Source organism: Erpetoichthys calabaricus, chromosome 2 (genome assembly GCF_900747795.2).
Source record: "Erpetoichthys calabaricus chromosome 2, fErpCal1.3, whole genome shotgun sequence".
Lineage (NCBI taxonomy): Eukaryota > Metazoa > Chordata > Cladistia > Polypteriformes > Polypteridae > Erpetoichthys > Erpetoichthys calabaricus.
The window spans coordinates 53,928,807-53,952,391 of NC_041395.2; the positions used below are offsets into that span (position 1 = coordinate 53,928,807).

Genomic DNA, 23,585 nt, shown 5'->3' on the forward strand with positions numbered 1-23,585 from the left:
TTAAGAGAACACATCCTGCCCTGGCCAAAGAGTGTAGAGAAATTATTATATAAATAAACGTGTAGTAGTATTTATTAGCCTATCCATGCTTGTTCTGAATTTGCTTAGAGCAGAAGAGCAAGGGCATTTCTCAGCACTATCCGGGTGAAAAGCAGGAAAAAAAATTGGGAAATGAATGGAACCCTGGTTAAGAGTTATTATATATATATATATACTGTATATATATATATATATATATATATATATATATATATATATATATATATATAATTATTATTTATTATATATACTGTATGTATATACAGTATGTGTGTGTGTATTGTATATAATATATTTCACAAAAGTCAGTCTTAGTTTTCTGCCTTTGGGAAAGACGCATTCTTACGTAATAAATATAAAACTAGTTATAGCTGCAGACATTCTGCAAATTAAAATTATAGATGCTCAAGATTTCCGCACACATTCTTTAATAGCTAGTTAAAGTTCAAATTATGTTTTATATTTCCTTTGCTTAGTTTTATAAAAAGAGCAAAAGCACATTATTGGGAAGGAGGCTTTGGAGTCCATTATTTTGTTTGCCTCAACTCCTCACTCATGAATCTGTCCTGACACTCAATGAAAGTATTTATACTTAATTTTAAAGAAACATTTTTTGCTCTGAAAGAAACGTGTCTTGAGCCATAGATAGAGAAGAGAGAGTCGTGAAGAGTGTGTCAAGGATCACTGCCTCTCTTACAGCAGCATGGAAACTGTAGTTTAAATGTTTGCAAAGCTCCACATGTTTCTCGCAGGCAGTTTCCTTCTCCAACATTCTTGTGATGCTAAATATCATGGACTGTTTCCAGCAAAGCACCAGGGCAACCCTGAATAATGGGTTGCACTCACTTCAGGCTGGACATTTTCTTAAATGAACACCACATGTTGGCACCCAGCATCTGTCTAACCAAAGCAGTGCAGAAATTAAACAGCTGATTGAACACACTTTGCCATTTCTGCAACCTGAATGTTCTTACTCAGTTTTATCCTCTCCCGTCCTTGTTATTCCTGAGGAGTTTATCTGCCTTAAATCCTTCAGATAGCTAAAGGTGTCTGTCAAGTTCCCTCCTGGTCTTTCTCTATTCCTGAGTGTGAACTTTTGGTTTGCCAGCCCTTCTTTATTATTCTAGCAATCAGCATCATCTTTAATGCTAATTCTCCCACTCCTTTTCTCTTTTATTCTTTTCAATCACATTAATATTTTTTCACTGCCTTTACATAAGCTTGAAGTGAATAACATTTACTATAACGACAGTGACACTCATTTTGATGAAACTTTATTAACTTGAAACTTTATTAAGTTTACATAAGGGTATATTTTTCCCTTTTGATCAAAAGAATTTTTATTTGTACATCTTTAATCAGGAGAGGGTGAGACGTTAGTTGCCGTCATTAACAGGTCATCAGTCAACCAGCTAAGCAAACTGAGGAGGAATGGAAGGCCTCTTAGCACCCTACTAGGTAGCCTGGTCTTGATTCACACCTAGTACAGTACTACCCCAGTTACAGTGCAACTGACGCAATAAATCCAGGAAATATTAAAGTGGTGAAAAGACACAAAAAAAAACACAATAAAACATTTAGCCTGTTGTTTGAAATGAGAATTTCATGTTTTCTATGTTGTTCATCTTGTGCTCTTTACACCTTTAGTTGCTGTGACAGGCTGTTTGTGTCTATTTTGCAGTGATACAGTTTGGCTTTGTGACCCTCTTTGTCGCTTCATTTCCACTGGCGCCTCTCTTTGCACTGCTTAACAACATAATTGAAATCCGCTTGGATGCCAAGAAGTTTGTAGGAGAGCTTAGAAGACCGGTAGCAGTGCGGGCCAAAGATATTGGTAAGTTAAGCAAATTCATCATGATCAGATTGTTATTAAAATTCAAATAATATTTTTAATATAGTTGATTAAAGGTTTGGCAGTATGAGTCACTCAACCCCCACCCTGCCAGTCTTGTTACTTTTATAAAGTGGGACTTACACATATTAATAAGTCTGGGCAATGGTTGATCATGTTCTTACAGTAATGTTTTAAATGGCCATCAAGAACAGAAGCTTATCTGTATAGTTCATTCTTTTATCTTTAGGTGAATAGTGGCTAGTGTAGAGTGCATTTTTTTTGGGGGGGGGGGGGGGGGAAATAAGAAGAACACAGTGTCACTTTGTTATGAATTGTCTGGACTCATTAAACAGGTTGGGAGCATGTGCTGATAGCACGTTGCCTCATCCACCACATGACGGACCACCTGAATTGGGACCCGAGTACAGCGGGTGACACCTCAGCACCTCACTAGTTCGAATGGAGTCAAACTGTGTGAGGTTTTTTTTTACTGTGGCTGGAGTGCCAATCCTGCCACCAGCCCCCAAGTTTTCCTTGCAAGTTGGAGGACATGCTTACAGCTCTTTTAATCTTTCCTCATAATTCATCCCCTGTAGCCCTGAAATCAGCCTTGTTCCTCTTCTCTGGACCTTTTCTAGTGCTGCTATGGTCATTTTGTAGCCTGGAGACCAAAACTGCATACAGTACTCCAGATGAGGCCTCACCAGTGTGTTATAAAGCTTGAGCATCACCTCCTTGGACTTGTGCCGCTCACGTTGTGAAGGGGGTGGCTGAATGCACGCTTTGGAGATGCGGAAAGATCACCTGCTTGCTTACTGCTCCTCCTGCCGTGCTGCATGCTCTGCTTCTCGTGCTGCGTGTCGATCATTTCAAAGCCTGTACAGCAGCTGTCCTCACTTCGCTCACTTATTCTCCCCCCTCCCCCGTCTCTGCCGCTTGTGTTGTGAAGGGGGTGAGGGGCTGAATGCAAGGTAAGGAGATGCAGTCTGATCAGCTGCTGTTTTTCTGCTGCTGAGCTGTGTGTTCTGCTTGTCGCGCTGCTCGTCGATCATTTAAAACCCTGCACGACAGCTGTCCTTTGGTCTCACTGCTTTGTCTTACGGGATGTTAAAGCGTCTCTCACAGGACGTCCGAGCTGATTATTACTATCCCTATTTTCTGAATTTGCACATAGATTATAATTGTTCTCTTACTTTTTTGCCGCCTTTTCTCTCCAACAATTTTGTGTCTCTTTTCAGCGCGCTGCTCTTTCTTCTTCGCTTAGTCATTCACGTGCCATCTAGAACATATAATATTTTTAAGAGCTGGGAGCAGATGAAGTGTGTCTGCCAAAAGCATTTCAGCAACTGCGAGGTTAGATGACCGTGAACTTGTTTTAAATTGTTTGTTAAGTAGGGAGTGACATGCAAAAGTCACCATCTCACGGGTCTTGCTTCCTAAGGTTGTAATGTCTAGTCTCACGTGACGTCAAAGTGTCTCCCCAAGATGATCACGTCTCACATGACGTCAAAGTGTCTCCCCAAGATGATCACGTCTCGCATGACGTCAAAGTGTCTCCCTGAAATGATCATGTCTCGACCCAAGATTTTTTTATATAATAGATAGATATATATAGATCATGCTACATTCTGTTTGCCTTCTTAATGGCTTCTGAACTCTGTCTAGCAGTTGATACTTTAGACTCCACTATGACTCCTAAATCTTCCTCATAAGGTGTACAATTGTATCTTGATTTTCAGATCTCCAATTGTTTATTCAAACCTAACATTTTTACTTCCTACATGTAATACTTCTTTGCATTTACTTACATTAAACTTAATAAGCCATAAATCTGCCCAAGGCCTGTATGCTATCCAAGTCCCTCTTTAAAGATTCAACAGATTCTTGATTATCTTCCAATCTGTCTCGGTATCATCTGCAAACTTAACCAGCTTGTTACATATATTCCTATCCAAATCATTTTTACATATTAAAAATAGTAACAGCCCTAGCACCATCCCCTGTGAGACACGACTGTTAACATCAGCTAATTCTGATAGGGCTCCTCTTACAATAATAATCTGATTCCTCTACAAACAACACCCTTTACCCCCAATTCCTTTTGTTTGGTGCCCATCTTCTCATGTGGTAACTTATAAAATGCCTTCTTTAAGTCAAGACAAATAATCTCACATGCGTCACTCTGGTTATACCCTTTTTGCTGCTTCTTCATAGAATTCCAGCATGTTGGTAAAACATGACTTCCCTCTTCTGAACCCATGCTGATTGTTCAGTAAATCTCCTGTTCTTGCCACGTGCTGCTCAATCTGAGACTACAATAGAAATGCACAATTAACACCACCTTCTGGTCTCCACTTTTTTGTACACCATGCGTCCCCCTAAATGCCACCATGCAACTGCCCTATAATAATACTTTCATAGCAACAAATGCAGATGAGGGCCAGGGTCAAATGGAAGAGTTAGGGGCCTGTTTCTGACTCAGACAACCACAAGTGAACATTACATTTTCCAACCATCAGCATTCATACTTCAAACTTTCCAACATCCGTATTTCTTTTACTTTTGTAATATAATATCTGCAACAATTACCAGCTAAGCTTTCTATGTTTTAATTGCATTATAATTTTATAAGTACCTTCTTTGTCCGAGTTTTAAGGTAAAGCAGGATAATTGAACAAGATCCCTTTTCAAATCTAAATTATTGTTAGCTTACTTCTTCAAGTCACCAGCTTCCCTGACTCTTTAAATCTATTTGACTTATTCTTCTGTCCTAAGTTAAATATTTTACCTTCTTCTTCCAGGTATTTGGTACAATATTCTGAGAGGAGTAGGAAAACTGGCAGTCATAATAAATGTAAGTATCTATTTCTCAACCTGCAGCACATCTCCTCCAGTACACAACTAGCCTTCAAAACATCTCCTCCATCTCCTCCTCCACATCTCCTCCTGTGTACTGGAGGAGATGTGCTGCAGTATCTATTTCTCAAACTTCAGCACATCTCCTCCAGTACACAGCTAGCCTTCAAAACCATGAGTTTCAGCCCTGGTCTTTGGTTAGACTTCAATAAGCCCTTAAAATAAGTTTCAATGAATGTGGTTGTAAGTCTCAAGTGACCAAAATACTTTTTCCATTCCTTGTGTACTACATTGTGTCCTGAAGAAATTTCTTTGAAGATAAAGATTTTTATTTAGTAACATTATTATAAATAACAGGTAATTTAATTATAATGTTTAAACTCAGTTTTGCACTGGTTAACATTAATGACTGATATTAAAACCAGACCACTGTGAATCTGAAAACCATTGTCTCATATTTATAAACCGCATACTGTATGCTTTGAACATCCACAGTTGCAGTGTAGTGTCATGGTGAATAGGATTTGCAGAACACGATATGTCCCAGACAGAATATTAATATCTGCCCAGGATGCCTCATCGGTCTACAACATATTTACAGCTGGTATTTTGTAGCAACTTCCTGCAGACTGCTGGGAAGCGTAGTCTTTGCATGGGCCACTGATAAAGAGAGATGACTTAGAAGTGCTTCCTGTGAGGCTACTGGGAATGTTCCAGGAAATAAACTTGGATGAATCTCCACTACTCAGTCAGATCAGTTTGGAGTTGGGTTAGAAACAGAGATAAGGCCTGCCCGGTGAGGAACATGAGGAGGCCAGTAGATTGAACTAGATTGGCACTAGAAAACTGTCAATAATAAGAATACATTTTATTTACAACACCTTTTCCAAAGTGCTTTAGTAATTTCTATTTTATCTGTATGTGTGTTCTGAGGTCCAGTAAGGGCATAGTCCTTGTGATTTTGTCATTTTTAGGTGCATGTGCATAAAATATAAAAGCACCTATTTTTGTCATCATGTCTGTCTGTCTCCATGAAGCAACTCAGCTGCAAGTGGGTCGATTTCATAAAAATTTGGTTTGCATATACTTCAAAACAAATTCTGTTGTGAAAATTCCTTTTTTGCTGAGATGTCTCCAAAAGAACATGTTGTTGAAATTTTTATATTTTCAATGACTCTCATTTAAGAAGCATTGACAAATTGACACATGCTGTAAAACCTCAATTACTGATTCATATTATTTTGTAAAATTTACAGTGATTGAGGATATTTCAACTTGTATATTTTCATCTTCTGTGCATCTGATAGCCATCCCAACTGCAAAACAGATCTCCTATACAAATTGTGACACCCAAAGCTGAGCATTTATCTAGAACAGGGGTAGGCAACATCGGTCCTGGAGTGCCACAGTATGTGCAGGTTTTTGTTCCAACCCAGTTCCTTAACGAGAACTCAATTATTGCTGATGAAGCACATATTGCTTAAGTGACATTTTAATGCTTCATTTTAGTGGTCTCGCTTGTTAAGGTTCTCCAACCCATCCATCCATCCATTTTCCAACCCGCTGAATCCAAACACAGGGTCACGGGGGTCTGCTGGAGCCAATCCCAGCCAACACAGGGCACAAGGCAGGAACCAATCCTGGGCAGGGTGCCAACCCACCGCAGGGTTCTCCAACCTTAATTGCTTATTTCAATCTTAAACTGCTGCATTCAGTGTTTTAATTGCTCCTTATTAGCAATAAGATGTAAAAGACAAAGCAGCCAGCAGTTCTCCAGCTAGCTTTTTTCCAATTACATCTGTGTGTGTTCATCATGCACTGTTTGATTTAATAAAACACTTAATAGAAAAATGTGACAGACTGAAAATGATCTGTTTTAGGCTTCAAATCATTTGGATGATATCCTTGGAAAGGAAAAAAATCTACGATATAAGAGCCTTACATTGCACAGACTAACAAGCCATAAAATTAAATAAGGTCTGAGATTGGCAATGATTGGTTTCTAATTAAGCAATTGGGTTGAATGAAAACCTGTAGCCACTGCGGCTCACCAGGACCAACATTGCCTACCCCTGTTTTACATCTTATTGCTAATAAGGAGCAATTAAAACACTGAATGCAGCAGTTTAAGACTGGGATTGGCTCCAGTAGACCCCTGTGACCCTGTAGTTAGGATATAGCGGGTTGGATAATGGATGGATGGATATCACTTTTACTTTTGAATATGACGAAATGGAAGAAACAAAGCTGCTGTCCTTGAAGTAGGTAAAATTCTCCATCTTTGAAAACAGTTAACTAAATCCCAGAACACTCCTCAATGTTTAACTATGCATATGTTTTCTGACTTGTTGTTTGGCATGTTTTTCCATTTATAACATTTTTCATTGGAGTAGTAATTTATTTACCCTTCTAAGCCTTACTCAACTGGCCTGGTGTTTCCTCAGTATGGGAATATAGGAATGTCCCTGGAGCTTTCACCATGTCACTATAGTAGTAGGTAGAGGTAGTATTGTCAGATGAAATTCTTACCAGCCTGTCTGACCAACATTTGCTTCTCCATACAGTACTTCATTGTACAGAATATAAAGTGCAAGTAAGCTTGCCTTATGTATTCTTTACTCCTTTTAAGTTACGCTACCAGGTCCTCAAATCCTGCGGAGAAAACCCTGAGCAGAACACTAATAAAGTTAGAGGGTTAGGCCATGTAGGTGGCACTTGCAGGCCGATGTACTAGCAAACATTCATGAACTGAAATGATTTGTTGTTTATTATTATTTATTTTCTGACACCTTTATCCAAAGCAACTTAAAATATTTCAGAGGCAGAGTTAGTTATATTTCTTTTCCATTGGAGCACCTGCAGATGAGACTTGCTCATGGTCACAAAGAGTCAGTAGTGGGAAATGTTTAGCTTTAGTACATTTTCAAAACCTATTAGTTGTGTGCATTTATTGTGTATATAATACACAAATATGTTTTGGCCCCATGGTTACTGTATTTTCCAAGTTTATTGCACTAAATAAGAATGCAAAAAAGTATGAGAAAAGCGAGACAGATTGATCACTGTGCAAGCAAATCATGATTGTGAGACCGGCTGCTGAGATAAAGATGTATGGCGTCCTCCAGACAAAGTGCATAGTTCAGCAGTTCTTTAGTGAACTGTACTTTTTTTCAAATTTTTATTTTGTATAATAAATTTGTGTGTATATTTATGGTAGTAAATAACAAAAATGATTAATATTACTGATATATAAGAAATTCAACACTAAGCAGAAAACGATAAACACAACACAGTCCAGTTTCATAAATGCAGATGATGATGGTGGTGTATTAATGAAATGAAATCCCCCGTGAACAACCTTCTGAAAATTATGTAAAATTTTGTCCCATCATGAAACCCTATGTATGTGAAGATTGTAGAAGTTGGGAGCGTTTCATAGATGATGTTTTCGAACCCAGATAAAATCATACAAATAAGTAGGCACAGGACAAGAACATAAATCCAGAGAAAACTGTAATCCAATGCGTGTAATTGTTATCCAGTTGTGCGATAAAGTGTTGAAACAAAAAGACATCACCAACTGCAATCCTCCCGGCTTCTTGTGGCTCACTTTTGAAACTAGTGTACCCATTCCTTCAACCAGCAGCCCTCGTGGCAACTCCTGAAAGTACCCAATGATGCAGTACTCCCAGGGCTGCTGGGATTTGCAGTCCATGTAAGTAATGATGCTACAGCATCATCTGAGGTTTTCCACAATAAGCTAAAAACTTCACAAAATTTTCATTTAATTATTGATGACAAACCCGCAAATAGGCAAATCACAAATGCCCACCTGTATTATGGTCTATGTTAATGCTGAGAAACCATGCATGATCATATCAGACATCAATTCATTTACTTTTTTTTTTACTTTTGCAGTTGTATAACTCCCCTTTTTTGAATGTCAGCAAGTAGTGTTTTGAATAAGTGTCTGATCAGAAGAATTATTTTTATAGTGAATAAAGAAAAATCTTCCTTTAAATAGTTCAATCTAGCTGATCATTGAAGAAAGCATTATTAACGTGAATAATAATCCAAAAAGAAGAAAATGTATGGAGGAGTTCCCTAACCATAACATCAATGAGTACATTTGAATCACACATCTGTTGTTTTAAAGTCTTCATTTTGCATTATTTAGTTTCATCAGCCATGATAATGTGCTTTTTGCAAATCCCTCTGGCTAGTGCATGATATTTAAACTGCTGTTATGTTCTTAATGATAAGTATATTGAACATTTTAAATTGTGTGCTTGCTCAGCTGTCTATCATTTGTGAACACATGAAACATGAGCTTGTAGAAAACTGCCACATAAAGATTGACAATTCTGTATCAGGTAACATTTTAGTTTAGCTACTGCAAAAATGCATTCATTACTCATTTGCTCGTATGTAACAAGACCTTAACATTTGCTTCATTTGGTCTTCATAGCACTTACAAAACATCAGTAGATAGGTTATTCATCTCTGTGCAGTGTGGCGTGTTGACTTGATGGTAAAATGACTTGTTGATATGGTCTTATACAAAGTATGTAATATCAAGAGAAATGTGTCTCAGTTAAGCTCCAAAGTGAGACTTTATAAGTCAATCACCTTGCAGAATTGAAAAACACTTTACCAATGCTTTGTGTTATGAAGACCCAAAGAAGTGTTTGTTTAGCTTTATTACATAATAATACATAAGTGATAGATGCATTTTTGCAGTACCTAAACTCTTACCCTACATTATATTGAGTCCAGAGCTCCTGGTTCCAGATGTCATGTTTTCTGTGACTTTTATCTAATGTTATTTTTAAAACAATTCTTATTGCCATGGCAGCACAATAATATAGAAACTAGTGCTGCTGTCACTTCATGGATCCAGTGTCCTAGGTCCTAGTCCTGTGCTTGATTGCTGTCAGTATGAAGTCTACATGTCCTGTTTTTGTGCCAATGTGAGTTTTAGTCTGGGTACTCTGGTGGTTTTTCTCCAACATCCCAGTGCAAGTATATGTGTAGGCCTCCGTCAGGCTATGTTAAGTTATTTAGCATGTTGAAATTCAATCCATGTGATTGCAAATTTTTATGAATGTATCTGAGTTTGCTCCTGTGGTGGTCCATTACCACATCTAGGCCTTAACCCTGATACAAACTTTTTCCACCTTCACACGGCTCTGAATTTGCTTAAGAATGTTGTAATATGTTCTTGTTATTTATATAATGATTCGTGATGAGTGAACCTTGCAGAGTTCACTTGGGCGTGAGTTCGTTGAAATCGGGGAAATGTTCGGGAACTTCACAGAACTCCTCAAAATGCATTGAAATCAATGAGGAATGAGTAGCTGAACTAGTTTTGCGTGGCTTACAATGGTGCTATGTTCTTCTAAGTGTCCCTGAGGGCTAGAGAAGCATCTGCCGACTATGCTAGACTGGTTATTGTGGCTAGAAATGTGATCTGAGGTGTGAGGCAGCAGTGCTAACCATTGTCATCATGCCTAAAATAACAAAAGACACAAATGGAATGAATACCACAAACAAATTCATCAAAAGGCCACAAAATAGGAATAAGTAAATAAAATTGCACTAACAGAGTTCCATTCTTGGTGTACACATTATCTGGGTGGTAGCATGGGAATAGCTTAGTGCTGGGCGGTATACCGGTTCATACCAAAAACCATTTTTTATTTTTGTTATGATATGGATTTTTCTTATACTGCAACACCAGTTTAAATAGCCTAAACAACATTCAGAATGTGGCATAGCGGGAAACTGTTTAGGGGGAGGACCATTTTAACTGCTGCACCGCTAAACATGCATGCAACGGAGTACATGCATTAGTCAAGGTATTGAACAGTGAAAATGGACAGACATTCCGAAACTGAAGCTGTACCAGACGATAAAGTTGAACATGATGACACAGGAGAACTTTTGCCAAAAAAAGGAACCGTGTCTGTTGTCTGGAGTTTTAAATGGTTGGATGTGGACCATTATGTTCAAATGTGTGAATACTGTTTCTATACTACTGGGTAATACTGTAAGTCAAATTGTACTTGTTTTATTTTTTTTTCAGTACTGTGTAATAGTGTGACGACATGTTGAATTTATTATTATTACATGTCCACTTTAATCACGACGCTAATGACGAGAATAAAGTCGACATATTGACTTTATTCTCGACATTTCTACTTTATGCTCGCCGTTTATGTCAAGATTAAAGTCGACATGTTGACTTTATTCTTGTAATTTGTCATTAAAGTAGAACATCGTAAATTAAACTTCATCTTAGTGAGTATATAATTTACTAGATTTTCTCAAACCCCGTTTATAAGTTATGTAGCACATTAAATGCTTTGTGTAAAGTGTTCCCGGGGCCCTGTTAGTCGCTACGTGCTTCTTAAACTGACTTCCTCTTGCACTAAGAGGAGGTGCAGGCAGCACACAGAACACATTCATTTCATGATATTCCTGCTCCCTGAACATTTAGAATGCTAAGATAAATACTTGATATCATTTTCATGATGGAATGCATTAAAGCATGTATTAATCATGGTGGCGTGGAGGTTGCACTGCTGCCTCGCAGCATGGGGGTCCTGGGTGTTCCCTGCCTTGAATTTGCATGTTTTTCTGGTGGGTTTGCTCAGCGTGCTTCAGTTTCCTTTCAAAGTTATGTAGGATGTGGGGTTTTGTTCTGCTATATTGACCCTGCTAGTGTATGTATTGCTTGTATTCACCCTGCAATGTGCTGGTGCCCCGTTCAGGATTTGCTCCTGCCTTGCACAGAATGCTTGCTGGGATGGGTGTAACTCTGAATGGATGGCATAATTAAACATGTATAACGAAGATTTTTTCAAAGTTCTGAACACTCAATGGTTTAAGATTATAACTAGTTTTAATTCCACAAAGACGTTTATCGTGTGGTGATTGGTTATATGGAGAAAGAAAAAGGAAGGATAGGAACTGGGGTTTTGGTACGTCAGACAGATGGCACGCATGCAATAAAGAAAGCCCGCTCAGAAGAACATCCATTGAATTCTGTGTTCGTGTCTCCAACCACCAGATCACAAACCTAATATTTACACAATATTTAAGTTAAACCTGTGCAATACCCATTCATACAGCCAGTTTTTTGGAGCCTCATCACACCTGCCATAAAGTTCTCTACACTGAACGTACACCTGGGGACCCCTTACTGCAGGGGAGCAGCACCACTGTGCATGTTTAATACCTGTTTTAATGCATTTTAGAATGAAAATGATATCAAGTATTTATCTTGGCGTTCTAAATTTTCAGAGAATATCATGAAGTGAATGGATTCTGTGCGGTGAACACTGCCTGCGCCTCCTCTTAATGCAAGAGGAAGTCAGTTTAAGAAGAGTGTAGCAATTAACAACTGGGTCGGGAAAAACTTAACACAAAGCATTTAATGTGCTACACTAACTTATGACGGGGTTTGAGAAAATGTAGTAAATTAAACATTGATTTTAGGATGAAGTTTAGTTTACGACATTCTACTTTAATGACAAAATAAACTGAGAATAAAGTGGAAATGTCGACATTAATCTCGACATAAACGTCAAGAATAAAGTAGGAATGTCGACTTTAATCTTGACATAAGCGTCGAGATTAAAGTGGAAATGTCGAGAATAAAGTCAACATGTCGACTTTATTCTTAACATATAGTTTTTTTTTCTTTACTGTGTCCGTATTTTTTTTTCTTCACCGTGGCCCTAATACGATTCTGTAGGGCTATACCACAAATAGCATTATACGTAAATGCAAGTTGCAGTTTTATTATTTATGTATATAGCTTAGCTTGAAGCAAGGTCCATATCAGTGCAGTTTGCCTTAATGATGGTTCAGTTGGTAAAGATGTCATCACCAATTTTCACTTGTTTTGTTTTTATTTGGTGAATACTGTGTAATGCACCTGGGTTTGAAGTCTTAAAGTAATAGTATTATTACCGGAAGTTGCACTATTATTTATTTTATTGTTATTATTTATTAATAATAATTCATTACATTTATATAGCGCTTTTCTCAGTACTCAAAGCGCTATCCACACAGGGAGGAACCGGGAAACGAACCCACAATCTTCCACAGTCTCCTTACTGCAAAGCAGCAGCACTACCACTGCGTCACCTGTGAGGACAATTAGTTTAAATTTCATGCAGTTTAATGATGGTGAAGTTGTTTAAAAAGTCACTAACATGTCAGTGGACAGAGATTGTTAACATTAACGAAGTGCAGTTGGTTTACAAAAAATATTTACTATTTATTCCTTTTCTAAGACATCCATCCATCCATCCATCCATTTTCCAACCCGCTGAATCCGAACACAGGGTCACGGGGGGTCTGCTGGAGCCAATCCCAGCCAACACAGGGCACAAGGCAGGAACCAATCCCGGGCAGGGTGCCAACCCACCACAGTTTTCTAAGACATGTTCAGTGCAATACAACTTTTGACAAGCACCTCTGGATATTTTACTAAGTCTAAATGCTTCTTTGGATGGTTGGAAAATATGTTGTCAAAATTTGATTCCTTCTCTTCATTAGTGACACCCCCTTGAAAACTATCACTTTATGGGGCCATGCAAACCAGTATTAATACTTGTGTGCACATTAAAATGTTTTTTGTACAATTCTCATGACAGTGGAGCAGGTTATTCTTAGCCAGTCTTCTGCAGTAATTGCAGTGGAAAATGTGGTTAACATCCACTCATGCATGGGAAAAAAATACCATCGAATATCGTGAAACCGGGATAATTTTGAAAAATACCGTAATGTAGAATTTTGGTCATACTGCCCAGCACTAGACTAGCTCATTCCATAGTTTGAAGCCGTGGCTAAAGCCACAGCTGGAACTTCTTTTTGCTTCCTATCTATCTCTCCAGATGCTTTGCACTTTTCTTCTATCAAGAAGAAAAACGCCTTGTAAATAATAATATATCTTTCATTTATGTTTATTTCATAGGACCTCCTTTGTTTTCTGAGGATGAAAAGGGATTCTTTAAGGCTTGTTTTAAGGTTGTAGCTGGGTACATGGCTAATTATGCATGCAAAAACTTATATTTAAAAAAAAAAAAAAGAAGAAGAAGCAAAACTTAACTGGAAATGAGACACGTGGGTATTCTCCAGTTTCCCACAAAGACATGCAGGTTAGGCGAATTGGCTTTGCTAAACTGGCCTCTGTATGTGATTGAGTGTAATGGGCTAGCACTTCATCCAGGCATTGTTCCCCGACTTGCGCCCGATGATCATCTGGGATAAGCTACAGCTACCCTACCCTGGGTAAGCGGATTAGGAAAATAGAAGGATGGATAATGTTAATAGCACTCAGTGTCTGTCCGTGAAGTTCTGCTAACCTTCATCTATAAATAATAATAATAATAATAATTCTTTGCATCTAGACGGAAGACCTACGTAAACCCTTTGAGGCCTGAGACCAGTGTTACACTTCTTCACTCCTGCAATTTTGCAGCACTCTATTGCTGGGTTGTGTGTATTTACCCTTGAGCACATTCAAAATCCAATTTTTTTTATGTTGTAATATGGATTTCTTTTTAAAGCTGCTATATAAGTTATTGCTGTAAAATAGTTAAGGTTTATTTGGCTCTAACGTATGGCCCATGCTGTTAAAGAGTATAGGATAAGCCACTGCATTTTTACAGAGCTGTATACTCCATGCAAAATTATCTTGTCTGAAATCTACTATACGTGTGATTAGGTTAATGCTGGAGTAAAACTGCCTGTCCAAGTGGTTTTCTCCGAAGAACCCATTAGCATCAGCGTAACTCTGAGAAATTCTAGATGAGTAAAGGAGGGGCAGGGGTATAGCTTGTATCCACTGGAGCTGCCTTCAGCTTTAACAAAAGAATGAGTCATGTGTGTACATTGGGCCATGAAAACTACAATTGTTACTGATCCTTTGGAGTGTGTGGATCATGTTTTTCTGAAGTCCCACCTGATCACACATTTGCTTAGCCTTGTAATCTCATGCTTGCGATTAGACAATGTGCACCAAGCACAATAACCCCATTTTAATTGTTTGCATTAGAATATGAAATGTTCTTGTATTTCAAGTGGGTATCCACATATCAGCTGTTCCTAGTATTTAACCTCAGGTATTGTTAAAAATGTATATGTGCACTAAGTCTTAAAACTTCATTAAAGCAGCTACTGTGAAAGAGGGGCCGTTACATCATGTGCATTGCTCACAAATGAATGCCCAGTACCTCATGTTTGCTGTAAATGTGCTGGTGTGTTAATTTTGTTTTTATTAAAATTCGGTCAATGCATTTGAAAATAGAATTAGTTGCATTGTGTTCATTTCATTTTTTGTATTTATTAGAAGACAACATTTAAAATTTAAAACTTTCAATTTATTCATAAGCACAATAACTCTGAAAGTCACTCTGTGTAGATGTCAGGAAAGACAGAAAACCTACTTTAAGTTGCACAGAGCACGTACTCCATGAAAATTACACACACACACACCACAATACAAATATTCTTTCACTTACTAATGATGATTTATCCTGACTACACTAAGTAAAATGTCTTTTTGTTTCTGTTCTTTGTGGTAGTTGGTGCTCCTCCATGTTAAATCCTGTATATTCAGCACAGTGATGACAGATGCAGCAGGCACATATCATGTGGCTGGCAACAATGCCTGACAGCAGTAAATGATATAACTGCCTAAAAAAGAACAACACTATTTTCAAAATGGCAACACCCTGATATCACCAACAGAATGGCAAAAAATAAAATAACTACATTTTAATCAATTAACATGTCACAAAAGTGACACCTTTGTTAGGAGACATGAAATGATTTTCAGAATACCCTTCACCGCAACAAACCATAGTCCTACCATCTTCTGAATTATCTTGCAGGTCTAATATAGTGAAGTGTTCTTAGATTCTTTCCCTTCTACGTTTGGCTACAATGTGGTGTACTTGGGTTTAAAGAGGAAGGTGAAACTTTATTTGGGCATCTGCTGTTCTAAATTGGGTCTAACATTCCAAATTTTACACCTTGGTCAGTTTATTCTCCACGGAAATTAGTGCTCAGAATAATGCACTTTGTTTAGTGGTAAATCTTTTAAGAGAACCTGTACACCTGCAAAGTGTCCAAATGGACAGAACTGGCCGTGAAACTCATCTCAACATTTCAGAATGAAGCAAAAACGTCCGTCTTTACTGAAGAATGGAGTGTTGCAACAGTGTATGCTTGCTTGCGTTCGGTTAGCCATATTAAGGGCTTCTCCTTTAGCTGGCTATGTTTGACGTACTGGAAAGTTGCATTGATATTGCAAATTGCATGTCCTTAAAGATCATTTTTGAACTCAGCACTGCTTACTGTCCTTGTGGATCTGGAAGCTTGGAAGTAGAGTGATGCAAATCCAAATCAACTAGCTGTGCATTGAACAGACTGGAGTTTTCTGCAAATTGCAGGTGCCCTCTAATTTTCTTAATCTCTAGGATTCTTAAAACCAAGAGATTAGGAGACTGTTACAGTTTTTCCCAGCCTTTGCTGTCTTACAGTATATTCCTCAGGAAAGTTCACCTGCTTAACTAAATGATATGTAGTTCAACATTCTTATAATGTGTAGCCCTGGAATTGCTACTGGGAAGGCCACTACTGACAGTTTTTATTTTTACAGTCCAGGGTTATTGGAGATGGATGATTTATTTGGGAGGAAAGATACTAATGTTCAGTTAGATATTGAAATGGTGCCAATAGTTCTGATGAAAAATTGAATATTTTAATCCTACCAGTAGGTCTTTTGTCAGTAGTGATTTAGGAACAGGGGCTTCTGAGGCGAGTTTCACTCTCTGCAAAACAGTTATTCTGTACCACTGACACAACCAAATCCAAAAGTAGGATTTCACTTTCTCTGGATCGAGTCACACAAATGCATTTTCTTTGTTGTTATTCCTACCCAATCTTATTTGTTTTTTCTTTTCTTGTAACTTTCTCTTTCACATCTTGTAAAGCAATTTGAGCTTTTTTGGTATGAAAATGTGCAATATAAATGAAGTGATGGTGTTGCACTTCCTCACCGCAAACTAACATTACACTCATGAAGGAGATTTTTCACAAAACAAGACCACGACAACCTACCGACTGTTCCCGATTCTGCTCCCAATTTCCGAATACCAGTTCTGATTCATTTAAGGCCTGTATATCTTTTTGGTAACACACTTAAAGGGTCAGGTCCTTTCATTCATGACAGTAAACCTAGATTTCTGTATGGAGGCATCTCCTTTAAGATGCTTCTACACTGACAGAAAGTCGCAATTCAGAGAGACCAGTATAGGGTAAAGGTAAAGTATGAGCCGGCCAGTAGGCATGCCTATTCTAGCTTTAAACTTTGTGCCCAAATTCAATACTTGAAAAGTTAATTCCGATCAGAAGAAATGGGATATATAAGGCCAGTTTCACCTTGGTGGATTGAGACCAATAATGACTTTGGCCAATATTGAACATCTTGTGCCTTACTGTAATATAGTTTGGTGCTGCTTTGTTTGACAAAGATTTGCAAGATTGATGACATCTATATAATAAAGAAGGGTTGATTACAATCATTTTCACCCTTTATGGTACTCTGCATGTCATTTCAATATTTAATGTACTATGGTACTAGGGCAACCTGCCATGTTAAAATAGAACAGTCATGTTTTTCAGTCTTTTACTACCAAAAAGTATTCTTTCTTGTGAGGGCTTTGAAAGACTTGCAATGCAAAATAATGCAGCCATTTTCATATAAATCAGCAGAGAAGAGCGGACCACTGGTATCACGGGTGTAGAATTGAACTGGTGGAAGAATTTGATTTCCAAGTGTCAATGCGTGTGGCCAGCCCATCCTCTAACCTCTGTATGGATATTTGGATTTAAGTTCTTCTACCAGCCGAATACTAACTATACTACTGATGTCACTGGTACTTTTGTCCTGTTGATTTTAAACAAAAGTGGCTGCATTGTTTCCAACGCATTTTTTTTTCCCCAAAGTGCCCATATGGGAAAAAGTGCTTTTCCCCATTAACATATAGAAAATTGTGATCATTTCCCTTTAACTATCACCTCTCCTCCCTCTCTTAAGCTGATGTGACATTACATAACTTCTAGTTGGAGGGGATGTCAGAATGGATGACTGCAGTTGGCAAGCATGTCACCCGAGTATGTCAATTTATATGACTAGACATCGCAGGAGATGTTAAATTACCCAACTGAGTGATGACTTTCCAGCATAGTTTCCAACTTCCAAAGTATGCCAAGCTCACCCATTTTTCTGAGGACCTATAATGTGCTGTTTGACAAAGCCAGTTCTGTTCAGAGACTTTGTAGGTATGGTGAGTTCAGCCACAATCATTTTTTTTCTTTTTCCATTCCATGAGAGATCAAACAGACGAGCCACTCTTCTGCTGTATTTGCGAGATCTAAAATGCATGGCATTCCTTAATTTTTGTTTCTGCATTCCATGCATTGTACTTCCATCTGAGCGCTCATTGTTTGCCAGCTCTTGTATACACACACAGCCCCTCTTCTGTGACTTAAGACAAAGTCAGACTTGTATGATTTAATAATAATAATTCTTTACATTTATATAGCGCTTTTCTCACTACTCAAAGCGCTCTCCACACAGGGAGGACCCGGGAAACGAACCCACAATCTCCTTACTGCAAAGCAGCACTAGTTGGACTGGATCACTGAGTAATGTCCCACTATGTGACGGGTGGTCATGGAAGTGCACTATGACTGCTCCAGCTAAACTGAAATGATGTAAATGATGCATACAACTGAAAATTGCTGGGAAAGTCGTGTAATGGGACATGTCCTTTAGTAGGGCTGATTCCTTACACTTTTGGATGCATTGCAGTTGTTGACATTCATGTACAGGTACACAAAATGTCAGTTCTTTAGCTGAAAGAGATTGCCCAGCTCCAGTTTATCTTTGTGTATTCAGGCCTTCCTTGTAAGGGTGTAAATTTGAGGTGTGCCTCACAAGGTAGGGCCCTGTTTTCCATATAGTCTACTGTAGTTGCTAACCATTTGCACTACCCATCCATGTGTATATTCTACTTTATTATATTTTTACTTGATAATTCGATTTATACATCTTACATTTTTTGCTAAATTGATGATCATGAGTGCTGTTCTTATGCCATAGTTGGTGGCGGTGTTGTATTTTATTCAGATTACATGCGTCTGTGTCCCCAAACTAGATAAGCAGGTTACAAACTTGATGGCTGGGTAGATGGTGGTGTTACAGTTATAGTAGAACCTAGCTGTGATGGCTTCAGTCTTGGCATGTTTCTGTACTAAGAATAACAAGGTACTGTAATTTGGTTCTAATTTTATTCATTACATAAGTTTCGAGAAAGCTGAAGCATTGCATGGATAGAGTAAATAAAGTTACTGTTTTGATTGGAAATATCTGTTAATAATAAAACACTTCTTAAATTTATAATGAAAAATTCATTGAAAAAATAATAAAAATAAATTTCATATTGAAAATTGTTCTTTAATTTTTATTATGTTGTGCATTAATCTTGCAACGAAAGCGAATAATTCTATCAATGCCCAGTAAATATCAGATCTGTTGGTATTAACATCAGCAGTGGGAACTGTAGATATTTGGTTGTGTATTCAAAACTAACATCTTTTAAGGAGATAAAACTTAATATTCAAGACTAAATCCTTTTAGAAACACAGCATGTGAGATTTTGAGTACACAGTCAATCGGAATACTTGCTGATTGTTCTCGTAAAGTGATCGATGATAATCCTGTATTGACGTTTGTTTTTTTCCAGATTTGATCAACAGTAATCTTAGATTGACATTTATTTGTTTATATTTTTCCAGACAGGCATGTATTTGTATATTGTTTGATGTAATGTGTATGCCAAAACTATTTGTTTTAATCATGCAGGCATTTGTGATCTCGTTCACGTCTGACTTCATCCCACGCCTTGTGTACTTGTATATGTACAGTCCAGATGGCTCCATGCATGGCTTCATCAATCAAACCTTGTCTTATTTCAACGTCAGTGACTTCCAGGCTGGAACCGAACCTTTGGATTCTTTACAGCTGGGCTTCAGGGTTGACGTCTGCAGGTATCCATACCCTCCTCTCTGTGTATTTGTCTTTTACACTTGTCCTTGTAAGATTTGTGTATGTGCTTTTGGTTTACATTTGCTAGATGTTCAGTGTTTTGGTCAGAATTGTTTTTCTGTTGAGCAATCTTGGAAGAATAAGTAGAACACATACATAGTTCTGTTTTAAGTTGTACAGTATGTCAGCCACTTTATGTAAAAAAAAAAAAAAAAAAAATTCCTTTAAATTCAAATTGGACAGAAGGCTTTAAAAAAAATTGGGAGTGGTCTCCCCTAGACTTTCTAGTATATTCAGATATGGGGATGGATATTTGAGGAGTAACCTGCAAGACAATGATGGTTATTTAATGTATATAATATAGACATATAATCAAGAAGATATCAAATCAAATTAATAATATATTGAACAGTTATTATAAAAGTAAAGTTGAATAAATCGGACTCGGCAGCTGCATGAATAAAAGGTTAAAGTACCACTTCTGGTTAGCGGAAATAGCTCAAAGGTTGATAGAAATCTACATTTTGTACCTAATGCTTTTATGCAAAATTTGGTTGACCTAAATGAAAGCGTACTGAAGTTTTATTTTTTTTTTACATACAGACACCCACACACACACACACACACACACACAGATATAATTCCAAAAATGGTATTTTTAGACTCGTGGTGGTCTAAAACATTGAGATTCATCAAAATCTCAACATCGAATTTTTGTTTGATTTTTAATACTTTCCCTATACTTCGTATACGAGAAAGTAAAAAGTGCTCAACCAGACATATTTGAATGACCTGTTTTCCTTTTTAAAAGTCTAAATTTCTCATTTACTAGTTTCTGTTCTTTTCAATCAGTGCGTTTACATGCACACAAAACTGGGGTAAGGTAAGCAACCCTGTTATGGCGTAAAGATAAGCCGTTTTCTTAAAAACCTCTGTTTCGATTTGCAAGTACGCCTCTGAAGTTCTCCTATAGCCAAAAAAAAGAGATAAACATCATCATGAATCTGAATCATCAATAATATGAAAACAAGCATGAAGCCTGTGAAATTGTCATATTTTATGAATATGTAAGTCCTTCATGTGCTTTGAAGTAAATAACATTCATTTCCTTTTTCACATCTTCAACCTGAGCCACTGATGATTCAGAGTGTGGCTGCTGCATCACCTGATTGCACAAATCTATAGCAAAGAGCTGAATGAAAACGAAAGTGTCACTTTATTAATGTGCTTCTGTTTCTGTTACTAGACTGCATGCAGCGCTCTCTTTTCTGCCTGGCTGTTTGATTGAACTCTGCAAAAGAGCAGCATACTGATATGTTTGCTCTTTACACCCAGTGCTGCTGAAATAATCTATATATATAATTCACTAAGCCGCCAACAAGTAGCCACCCATGGAAAGCACGCCGGAAGGGGCATGGATTCACTAAGCCGCCGACAAGTAAGGAAGCCCATGGCGCACGCAGGAAGGAGCCACGCCCACCAACTCTAAGACCATTGGATACGACGACAACTCGCAGAGCCACGCCCACCAACTCGGACGCGACGACTCAGAAAAAACGCCGTCATTTATGTTCGTCTGTCCTACAGTACACATGCACCTCTGAGCCACGTTGACTTTTCGGTTACAATGCATGACTGCGTGCACCATAGCAAACTGTTTTACACGCTACATACAGCAATTCGCATCCGCGACAAACATGCGTCTTCTTAGATGGTCCTGCAGGAACACGGAAGACGTTTCCCCGCCCACCAACACTCAGTTTTCCCTGGCCCGCGTCTACCCTCGCTCTCTAGGCATTCACACTGCCTGCTCATGTGCCCGGACGCAAAAACTCACCGACCACCCAGTTAGTCCCTTTCGTCTGTGCTAGGAGTTCACATGCACCTCTGAGCCACGTTGACTTTTCATTATTTGTTTCGGTTATGACACCCAACCACGTCCACCATCGAAAACCATGGGAAACGAACAACGAAGCCCCGCCCAGAAACTCTACCCCTCCGCCAACTCAAACAGCTCATTAAACACATACTCGCTTTGGTCTGTGCTGCTGTCCAAATCCAGCTGTGAGCCACATTGACTGTTCTTTTGCCCTCCATGGCTACGGCTTCAAATGTATTTCATGGAAATAACACTTCTTTCAATGTTCTAGAAATTCCTGCATCAGGTAACCGTTTGTTTCTATCAGTCGGGTTTGTTTGGAAAAATGTCATTGACGAAACTGTTGCTCTCAAACTTCACAACATGGCTGTTGGCTTTGTTTGCCAACATTGGGATAACGTCGACGAGGTGGTCACAAACTGCAACAACTCACCACACAAGGACGCCCTGTCTCTCGAGGCATTCACACTGCCGGAAGACAAACATGGGATACGCAGAAAATAGCCATGTCAGTCAACACAGATCAGACACCCAGGCAAACAACACTGAATAATCAATAGCTGCAACTACTTTGCCTGCCCCCACTCCTCACCTGAGTCGGTTTCTTCTCTGTTCAGCAGTGTTTCCCAAACTCAGTCCTGGTGAACCCCTGTGGATGCAGGGTTTTGTTCCAACCAGATTCCTAATCATTAATGCCGGTGAAACTCATCCGGGATAAGCTGGTTTTTCAAACGCAGCCGTGTAGCAGATTAGTCTAGCAGACTATTTGGATGTAATAATCCGAGATGAATGCACGCCCTCGCGCTGAGTGAAAAGCCAATGTATATTGAGTCTAGAAAACATGATCAGCAAGTCTTTGATAGGCTGCAACAAAATGATGAAAGAACGGGCGCATTTTTTTTCACACAAGCTGGGTGGGTGGGTGTTAGTTACTTAATTAGTTACTCGAAGGATTTCAAGATTTAATATACACATGCGGTAACACTGTAAAAGCAGCCCAAACCAGAAAAGACAGCTGGCAAAAAATTCCCGACAAATTAAACGCGCGTGCATTGTACTTACTGAAAGCAGTGTTACGGATTTTGCCAATGTTCATTTTTTTCCCTCTGCTTAAAAAAACATTAAAAAAAGCGGTGTGATTATGCGGCGTATACTACGCCGCGGGTTGGTATGCAGCGTGTAAAACTGTTTGTTTGTCGCGGATAATTTGCCTTTTACTTTAACATGAAGACGATTTACTGCTAGATTTGCCTTTGCGATGACAATTAATAAGGCACAGGGCCAAACTTTCAAAAACATGGCTAGCAGGTCATACGCTCGCACTGATTACGTCCCTGCCCTTTGTACACCCCCCCCATACCCCCCCCCCCCACCCGGTACTACCAGGATTGGGTGACTTGATGGATTATATATAGAAAAGCAGCCAAAACCGCAAACAACAATGAAAAGTCTACGTGACTCACAGGTGCATGTGGACTGTGCAAAAAGGAAAACGACTCGGGTGACGAGTTGGGGGTGGGCACATGAAATGTTACTTTTCTTGGTGATTTATTACATTACTGATTTTTCAAATGTTAATTTTCTCCCTGTGCTTAAAAATCATTAAAAAAGCGGCCTGATTATGCGGCGTATGGTACACCGCGGGTTGGCTAGTACTTTTTAATTCAATAAAATACGTATTATGTTAGGCTACACGTTACTCATTGCAGACTACATAACACGTATTACTTTCAAAGTGCTACCCCCAATACTGCTCCCATGATTGTACTGCTGAACAGCACTGAATGTTCAGCTCATGAACATATATTTAGCGATTTCTGAAATACTGAGACAAGTTATTTCATGCA

At 38.5% G+C, this 23,585-nt stretch overlaps 1 protein-coding gene across 41 annotated transcripts in view; it reads left to right on the plus strand.

Moving 5' to 3' along the window:
- The window catches only part of ano1a (anoctamin 1, calcium activated chloride channel a), a 380,680-nt gene that overhangs the window by 340,889 nt on the left and 16,206 nt on the right, over window positions 1-23,585 (plus strand). For all 41 annotated transcript variants that reach the window (XM_051923706.1, XM_051923669.1, XM_051923693.1 and 38 more), the window contains 3 exons: window positions 1,721-1,873; window positions 4,675-4,727; window positions 19,677-19,861. In XM_051923706.1, the coding sequence (XP_051779666.1) occupies window positions 1,721-1,873; window positions 4,675-4,727; window positions 19,677-19,861 (391 nt within the window). The remainder of the gene's footprint in view (window positions 1-1,720; window positions 1,874-4,674; window positions 4,728-19,676; window positions 19,862-23,585) is intronic.